Here is a 9,390-nt window from a genome sequence, read left to right on the forward strand (position 1 = left end):
TGGACGTCACAGTGATGCAGCGCGTTACTTCTGTGTCATCGGTTCAGAGAGTTGCTGATAAACTCGCTTGCTGCGTGTTGTCTCGTCTGAATTTTTACGTCGGCCACCTAAGACTGAATCTCCTCGACCGACCATGGTGTTTTGGGCTGTTATCATGTAGATTAATGTACCGCTATATTTACTGTCAACTTCCGCATCTGTTTTTTGTAAAACGGTGGGTCACACAGACAACTGTCTGACCAATCAGTGGTCTGCAGTGTGTACACGTCACGTTTTAGTATCTGGTCCCCAGTCCTGGAACCTCGGCAGAGATGATACCAAAAAAGTAGTACTGGGTACCAGATTCCAAGTCCTTTTCGTAATGGAAACACAAAAAAGGCCAAGCCGAGTCGAGTCGATACCACGTAGTGGAAACGGGTCAAAAGAGAGCACATTATGTGCATCCTGGTTAACCCCAAGGCTGGGTCGTAACACCTGCCACAGTAAGACTGATGGCAGGAGGAAAATACTGTTAGTTTGTCCACCTACCTCTGTTCATGGACACTATAAAAGGAAAGGGAATAGGGCTGGGTAAAAAAATTGATTTACTCAATCTTAGATTGATTTCATTTTAATTTTGTGTAATCAATTAATAGTGGATGAGACTGATTTTTCAGAGCAGGACCAGGAGTACATGGAAGCGCGGCCGGCTCCGTCTTCCGAACCCCTGGGGACGACGGGGTGTCTTGGTCTTGCTCGCGACGGCTCTGGCATGGAAAAGACACGGAGGAAGGGTGGGGAAAACCCCTCCAGGCCTCAAGCTCGAACCCGCAGTGTGAAGGAAGTGGCTGCCTGGAGGTTCTCTGAGGTGAGTCGCGGAAGCCGGTTGTTCTTGGAATAATAACTTGGATGAATAGTAAAGCGACAATGTCCAACCGCTACGCTATGCTACCCCCCCCCCCCCCCCCGACCAACACTCATGGAACGCACACACCCCCACACACACACACTGAGTAGAAGCCACCAGCCATAAAACAGAATAAAGATGACAAAGAAATCCGTTCTGAGCCACTGTAGAAACATGGGAATGTTTCTTATTTCAGAGCAGATTCAGCTACTTCCTGCTGAAATGTTATATTTATTTCCTTTCTAATATCAATATTGACACCAGTATTGATGTGTTGCATGACTGCGGTAGTCAAATAATCAGGTTACAACTCAAAATTATTCTTTGATATCACTAAATTAATCTGAATCAATCAATTAATACTGAATCGAATCGATACTGGATCGAATCGAATTGAATCGTGATTAATCAGTTCAGAACCTTATGAATCAAAATCGAATCGATGATGGAAATTGGCCATGATATCCAGCCCTAAAAGGGAATGTGCAATGTTCTCTTGTGCAATATCATTAAGAGCAATTTGTGATATTTATTTTTTAGATATTTATTACTGTGCTACTGTTTTTTAACTGTTTTTAATACTGCTTTCATACTTCTATTATACTTATTTACTGCTTATATCGCTGACTTCTATTTTCATTGTATATTTTTATCTTAATGTTTTTTTTCTCCTTTTTTGCCTATGTGAAAGGCTCATATCATACAGAATCTGGTCTTTTCAATTCTGATATGGCCACTTCTACATGTAGAATTGCAGGTTTGTCATTTTCATAACTAGACCTGATACTAATTACTTTCAGTGTCAGTTCCTGAACAGTAATTTACTACACAATGTATTTGTGTATAAATGTATTTATTTGTGTAATCTATTCAATTTTCACTTTTCTACAAACCTAAAAAACAAACATATTTAATATGAGTTGAGTTGTGTATTAATATAATAGAACTGATAAGGTATAACAGTCATGTGTCTTAGGCTGTGGTTCTGAATCAGATGCAGGTCTGATTAGGGCTGTGCAATTAATCGAAATTCAATTACAATTTCGATTATTACACGCAACGATTACAAAAATTATGTAATCGAGAAAAAACGATGATTAATTTTGAGTTGTTTTAATTCACGTGCACGCAAACTCCCATGAGCTGCTCTGCCCCGCCCCCCTCTAAGATACTGCTGCCAGCTAGCCGGCAGGTCCACCCAAAGAGGAAAGTTGTACCTAGCGGTCTGGAAAAACGGCAGGAGAATCACAGCAGAAGTGCTTGGTAAACAAAAAAGGCAAGTCAAATTCAACTGTATGGAATCACTTTGGGTTTGATGAAGAAGACGAAGAGCAAAAACACATCACGTGCAAAAAGTGTTTCGTAGTTGTGTCCGTACCGACCGCTAACACAGCAAACCTTTGTAACCATCTAAAGTTTAACCACCACCACCTTTATCATAATCTTATGAAAAACTAAAACACATAAAAACAACTCCGTTTACAACTTCACCCACAATGCAATCTTCAATCTCCGAATCTCTTTACGCTGCAACTCCCGTATTAACCTAACCTAACCCGTATAACCCTAACGTACGCATTCTAGATGGCTGATGTATACAGAAGGCCTTAACTGAAACCTCACGGCACGCCACTGAATTTACTGTTTCATACTACACTGAACATACTTGAATTTATAATTTGCACTTTACGTGATTTTTTTTTTTTTTATTGCTACAGTTCTATGGCAAGTCTATAGCAGTTTCATTACAGTGCACTATTTGTTTACAAAAGGAAACATACTTGAATTTACGGTACACTTATTTGCATTCAAAGATTTTTTTGTTTCGTACAAAAGTGAACATACTTTGTTTTAGTGGTTAAAAGCTTTATTTATGTTTAAAGAGTATATTTTACATTGTTTTGCAAGAAAAAAATATACAACTTTAAGGTTAACAAATAATCGTTTTTAATAATCGTGATTTCAATTATTGCTAAAATAATCGTGATTATTTTTTTTTCCTATAATCGAGCAGCCCTAGGTCTGATATTTTGTAACAAAACTGCAGTTTGAACATTCTCACTGTAATTCATTCATGCAACTTTCACATGACAGTTCTGCACTGTGCTGTCTGTCCTCATTATCATGTTATTACAGTGTCAAAGAAAAGTTAAACTCTTGCCATATTTAAGAAGTCTGTGGTTATTGTTCAAGTTGCAAAAATCAGCTCTAGACTGTGGCTGATAGTTGCCACAATTACAAAAAGTAAACAAATCCCATCTGAGCTCTAACACAACAATGTACGGTCCACCTCCGTGTGCAGATGTGAGTTTGAAGAATTTTAACACCACCATGAATATCTGTTCCTTGAGACCTTTTTTAAAGATCAAGTGATATGAGGTGATACATGTGTTGGAAGTTTAAGCTTACATACAAGTCAACTTGTCATTTTTCATTTTAGTGATGACTTTTAGCTTACCAGCCGACAGGCCGTAAGCTATTGTCATCATGTGGCGTTCGTCGGCGTTGTCGGCATCTGTTGTTGTCTGTCGTCCGTTACAAAAATTTCAATTGTCTTCTTCTCCGAAACTACAATTCCAATTGAGTTCAAACTTGGTACTTTGGATCTGGATCTGATTCTGGATTTGGTGCGACTTTGAAAAATTTCCCCATTATAAGAGATAGGAAGTGGATCGATGCAATAACTCAGTAAATATAAATGATATCAAGTTGAAATTTCTACAGTACAGCCCTGATGGGGAGATGACCAAAACATAATGGCCACATGCTAATCAGGATCTTCTTCTGGATCCAGGAACTTACGGAAAATTTAACATGGGCTGTTATGGGGAAAACATTTCAGTTGTCTTCTTCTCCGAAACTACAGTTATGATTGACTATGATTGACTTCAAACTTGGTATACAGCTTCTTTATGATGATGCCAACACAAGGTATTGAAATTATTTCAATCCGGATCTGATTCTGGATTTGGTGCGATTTTGAAAAATGTTCCCATTATAAGAGATCGGAAGTGGATTGAATCAGTAAGTATCAATGATATCAAGTTGGAATTTGAAATTTTTACAGATTTGATTGGAATATTGCCAAAACATGGGCGATTTCTGTAATATAATAAATACACATAACTGGGTGATAATAAATGACATCTGGATACATTTCCCAAAGTTTTTAATTTGGCCGGTAAGCTACAGGGCCATTGGTCCTATTTTTTTTCAAATCAGTGATGGTGTTTAGTGCAATAGTTTGTGGATAGTGGATGTCACTGAGCTGTATGTTCTCCTATACTACACTGGGAAGAGTCCTGCAGGTCTTAAAATCCATTGTTGCATCCTTGACATTTTCCATTTACTGCCCTTCTCATAATGTCAAATAAAGCACACGAAGTTTTAAAAAGTGATTATGGGATGAATCCTACACTCAGTGACTTTATTCAACATAACTAGGATTTACCAGTTTCCAGACACGTTTTAAAATGATAATGTCTCAATAAGAAAAGATTAATAATTGAATCCACAGAACACATTGAATTTGTATTATATTGATATATTATATTGATATTTATTTCATGTTCTGATGACAACAACAGCTGGTCTTAGGTTTTAGATCTCACTCTGTTTTTGTTGATTTTGTGACAGTGGTTAAAAATCATCTATGCCTTCAAGAAACACAATATGCTCACTTGTTATGTGGCTGTGGGGGGCGTTTAGAAAACCTTGCTGAGCTGACATGAATTAAGATCAGATTAAAAGAACACTTGAAGTTGAGGAGTGGTTATTCATTTAGCAGTGGATTTTGAATCCTGTAACTATTCAAACATTTTGGAAACATAGACCACTCTTCTTTTTTGTTCCTCATAAAATTGTATTCATTATAAGAGTGTTCAAAGCTGTAGTCTCAAGTGCTAACTGATTTGACACAGAACAGATGTAGCTAAGACGTTTGCCTCATGTAACACACTACAAATGCAACAGATTTTCCGTCATCCTAACGACCGTTTATCTCTTAAATCTACAGCATTATCATGATACCCAGTGGAACAGTACCAGTATTCTCTGTAAACTTTGGTACGATGCCGTGTAGTCCCAGTGCCAGGCCAGCCACAAGTATTTGTGACTTCACCCGGTCTCGGAGATCCATGACCCAAAGTCCATCCATAATGTTCATCGTGTTTCACCTGCACACACAACTTCACAGGACCATCACGAAGGAAGCAGAGGAGATGGGCCGGAGGAGTCTTTACGTGTTTTATTTGGAAACCTGAGCCCTTGCCGGTAATTGCCCAAAATGACTCTAATCGTAATTGACGGTCTGGCTTTCTACTTTGTCTGCACAAATTTCCAGGATGACGGTAACTCTGTTAAAAGTCTGGACGCAGAAAATGCACACACTCTTTATCCATCAGAGCGGGACTTAATGTCTGTCCTCCTTTTGTCCTCTTGCTATCCTGCAGCTTGTTGGGTTGGGAAATGACTCCCACTGCACGTGTGTGTGTGTGTGTGTGTGTGTGTGTGTGTGTGTGTGTGTGTGGGATGATGTAGCCAGCCATTAAGCCCGTCTGAGAGGAGGATAGAGTTCCTGAGGAGAGAGGTGGTGATTTTCGTCAGCTGTCTGAATGCTGACAAACTTGACACACTCCTCACTTTGACATCACACACTTATCATACAGATACACACACTCCTCATGACAAAAGAAGACAAGAGTACAAGTAGTGTAAACATATTTTGATTTATGCTGTTAAACTGTGAATTAGCAATGGTGTGTTTTTCATTTTGGACAGCGCAGAAAAGATTCTGTTTATTTTTCAGAAGCAGTGAGTAAAAATAGCTCCTATTAGACATAATCTGGGCCAAGAGCAGACCAGATCAAGAATCCAGTGCACTAAAGTGGACGTCACTATGTTTTACTTAATCTAATATTAGATTTATTAGGAAGCAAACCCAACAAAAAGTTTACATGTCACAGTAAAGAGGCATTGTCTAATTTTTTTGTTGCAGGGTGACATTTGAAACAACCTAGGGATATGTCACTATTTTCACACTTTTAGATCGTTATGAGACAATCATTAAGTATAGATCTGATGTGTTTTGTGATGTGTACAATGTTTTTGGGACTGTGATGAATGACGATGAAACACATGAAAGGTGGTGATGAAGCATAGAAAAACTGATCAATTTTGTGAGTATGACTCACAACAACTTTTTAAATCACCCTGAGCTTCACATCATGATGCTGGAGTACAATCAGCCATTTGGAATTATTCTACTTCATCCAACTTCTATTAAAATTTTAAAAATGAATAAATAAATGTGAAAAAAACCCACTAGGTAATCAGGTGTGTGGCCAGATACTGATAATCCTCCTTGATTTTCTGACAGGAAACTAAAAGAAACTGCTGAATTCAGAACAACCAGATTCATTAAAAAACAAAAAATCAGTTACAATGCTGGTCGATTTAGGCTGTGGCAGAGTTGCTGTTTGGGTGGATGTTTAGACTGATGAGTGATGTATTTTTGTTATAGTTATCTGACTAGAACCTCTGTGATTTACATAATTTTTCACCAACATCATCACAATATTGACAACATACAGATGAGGTAAACACTATCAGCATTTTACTATACAAACAGCTGCAGGGTTTCCATTAATTCTAGACTGTGGGGGCTTAATTTGTCCCATAGGAGTTTTATAATGAATCAAAAAACGTTTTCACTCTAACGTAACTCTGAGCATCTGTCTTCAGAGGTCAATCCTGCAGCTGATGAACTTATGGTAAGACGTCGTCATTATTTTTTCAGCAGCAAGAAAATATGTTACATAAACTCTGCAAGTTAATGTGGACTGAACCCCAACACTTTAGTGCAGGCTTGAGGGTCACTACAAATGGCCTGAAAAACCATTTATGCTACAAACCCATAGTTGGCACAGTGCCTGTGTGCAACACTCTGAAAAATACTATATTTATGCTGATGAACGGGTTATTTAAATCAAATGTTAGCTGAGTTTGACCATGCTGTTATTTACTGTTTGGATGGTGTAATCTATACAAAGACTCTGAAAAGATGATTACATGACAAATAAAATCAATTAAACTCAAGTTCATCACATTACTCAGTCCAAGTATATATTTAAAGTAATAGAGATTTTCTATGTGGACCTTAAAGCTATACCGTATGATGTGGCATTTTTACACTTTTCTTTTGTCATCTTAAAATGCTCCTAATAAGTGTGTGTCAAACTAAAATGTAAAAGAAATCCGCCAGGTATTGAAACTCAAAAATGTTTAATTCTCATATATTTCTGATAAAAGTCTGACCAATCATTTTAGTCAGTCCGAATAAAATAATTGGCTGAACCTGACTGAGCCTCCTGTCAATCATCCATTACAGCCGTCCAGCATCCGATCCATTATCGCCGTCTCACATCCGATATGTGTCCCTCTGAATCTGACACTTCACTGGCGCTGCCCCTCCTGTCACTGACCACAGTCTACTGTCTAGGATGTGTATGGACAGAACTGACATGCACATGTGGAAGGGAAAAAATTGATTTATTAACAGAAACAACAACTGAGGAGCACAAACGGGAGTCTGATGAATGAAGGATGGAGATAAAAGTCCGGAAGTCAGCTGTACTGGACTGAACAGGTCTGCATAAAGCTCAGCTTTTATGACGGTGGGACTCATACAGGTACATGGACATGGTGTCACACAGTGTAGGATGATGTAGGATGATAATTGTATGGACTATGAAACTTCAAATGTCCACGGAAAATTTGCGGAGGCCGCGTGTTCACAGTGCGCGCACCCATCCCCTGGGCACTGCAGTCACTGACCCAGTACTGCACAGACCAGGTCTACTGATGGAACAGGAGCCGCGGGCCCGCGGCAGGTGGATGATGCATCTGATTACTGAGGGAGGGGTCCCCGGACACGCCAAAACGGACCAGACCTCCGCCTCTGCTTCCTCCTCCGTTTCCATCGCGCATCAGATGAGAGGAGGAGAGAGGAGGAGGAGCCTCAGTGCTCAGGCAGAGGGAAGGGGGCGGGGCTTTGGAGGGAGGCGGGTTGTTCATGTTCAAACTTTTACTAAGTGCTGTGAGAAATGCCACATCGGTAGGTATAGCTTTAATGCAGTACAAAAAAATAAAATTTACTCTTACAGACCTTCATGATTGTGCATAGGTTTCTTGTGATTCTCTGTCCTGTGGATGTCTGAGTTGACATACACATCTGGGCATTCACAGTTCACAGTCTCTTCCTGTTACTGTTGCACTTTCCAAATTGTGGGCGGAGAAAGACTCTTGGGGGTGGGGTGAGGGGGGTAGTAAAGTTGGACTTTAAATTTTCTATAAAATCTATTATAAGATTAATGAAACTCAGCAAAAACAAGCAGGTGCATTAAACCTCACAGCATGAGGCATATTTGAAACTAACACACTGGAAGCTTTTGTTTACTTCATTTTGTGCACTGATATCATATGCACAAATCTAAAACAGAGCTGGGGTTTATGTCATAATGTTGTTGCTGTAAACTTGTCTTTACCTGGCTCTTGGCCGGCTCCGGTGGCCAGGGCAGGCATGGCCTCTGCCTGCTGCTTCCTGGTTCCCCTCAGGCTGTGGAAAATGACAGCGGGGCGTCAGAGTAGAGAGCCGCTCTCCCCTGGGACCAGCTGAATCCACATTCACGATTTATGCCATCAAGTCCTGCAAGAGAACCAGATTTTAGTGGCTACTTGTCAAAAGGCATGCACGTGTGTGTCAGTCGGCTACAGCAATGTGTGGGTGAGTGTTAGAGTGCATGTTGTGTGTTGTAAACGTAACCATGGATATGAATACTTCCATACGAGCAAATATATGTATCTGTGTGTAGGCACGCCAGAAACTGACAGTTCTCACCGTGTGTGTGTGTTGACAGGAAGGTAACAGTTGACTCAGTGTGTTAACAACCCAACACTTTTCTCCTAAACTGCTGAACATCCTGCTTTATACCTGAGCCAAAATCACCTCGTCTGGTGTGGATATAAACACGTACATCCACGGAGACACACAACCATGGCTATCCCACACTTTATACACTGTGCAACGGAAACAAGGGAAACTTTATCCGCTGAGAGGAAAGTAAGCAAGCAAATGCAACAGACTTGTGAAAAAATCAAACAGGCGTGGAAAAGCATCGCTTCGTAAATAATGGCACTCAACTGGAAAGCCAGATAGAGAAGGAACAGGAAGAGAAGGGATGTAAAACACAAATAAAAAGCCTTTGGCTCATTGACCCCCCCCCCCCCCCCCCCTGCATTTGATGCACATGTACAGAACCACATGGTAGCACTCAATAAACTCTTATACACAACAAGGGAGGACAGTTTTTGTGTTTTAATTTGTAAAAGTCAGCCTGGAAGATGAGGCTGAGCTCGAAGTGAGATTAAAATGACTGCTCTTCAACTTGCATAGTCTTGCATGCATTATTGAGCATAGAAATCTATTAAAGAAATGACTAGATTGT

General features: G+C 39.9%; 1 protein-coding gene across 1 annotated transcript in view; it reads right to left on the minus strand.

Moving 5' to 3' along the window:
• LOC115411697 (MAGUK p55 subfamily member 7-like) overlaps positions 1 to 9,061 on the minus strand; it is a 134,262-nt gene extending 125,201 nt beyond the window's left edge. Inside the window, exons 1-3 of the mRNA XM_030123912.1 lie at positions 9,046 to 9,061; positions 8,877 to 8,962; positions 8,431 to 8,576 (exon numbers count right to left, since the gene is read on the minus strand). Of these exons, the coding sequence (XP_029979772.1) occupies positions 8,431 to 8,576; positions 8,877 to 8,962; positions 9,046 to 9,061 (248 nt within the window). The remainder of the gene's footprint in view (positions 1 to 8,430; positions 8,577 to 8,876; positions 8,963 to 9,045) is intronic.
• Positions 9,062 to 9,390: the final 329 nt, after the last annotated feature.

Source organism: Sphaeramia orbicularis, chromosome 20 (genome assembly GCF_902148855.1).
Source record: "Sphaeramia orbicularis chromosome 20, fSphaOr1.1, whole genome shotgun sequence".
NCBI lineage: Eukaryota > Metazoa > Chordata > Actinopteri > Kurtiformes > Apogonidae > Sphaeramia > Sphaeramia orbicularis.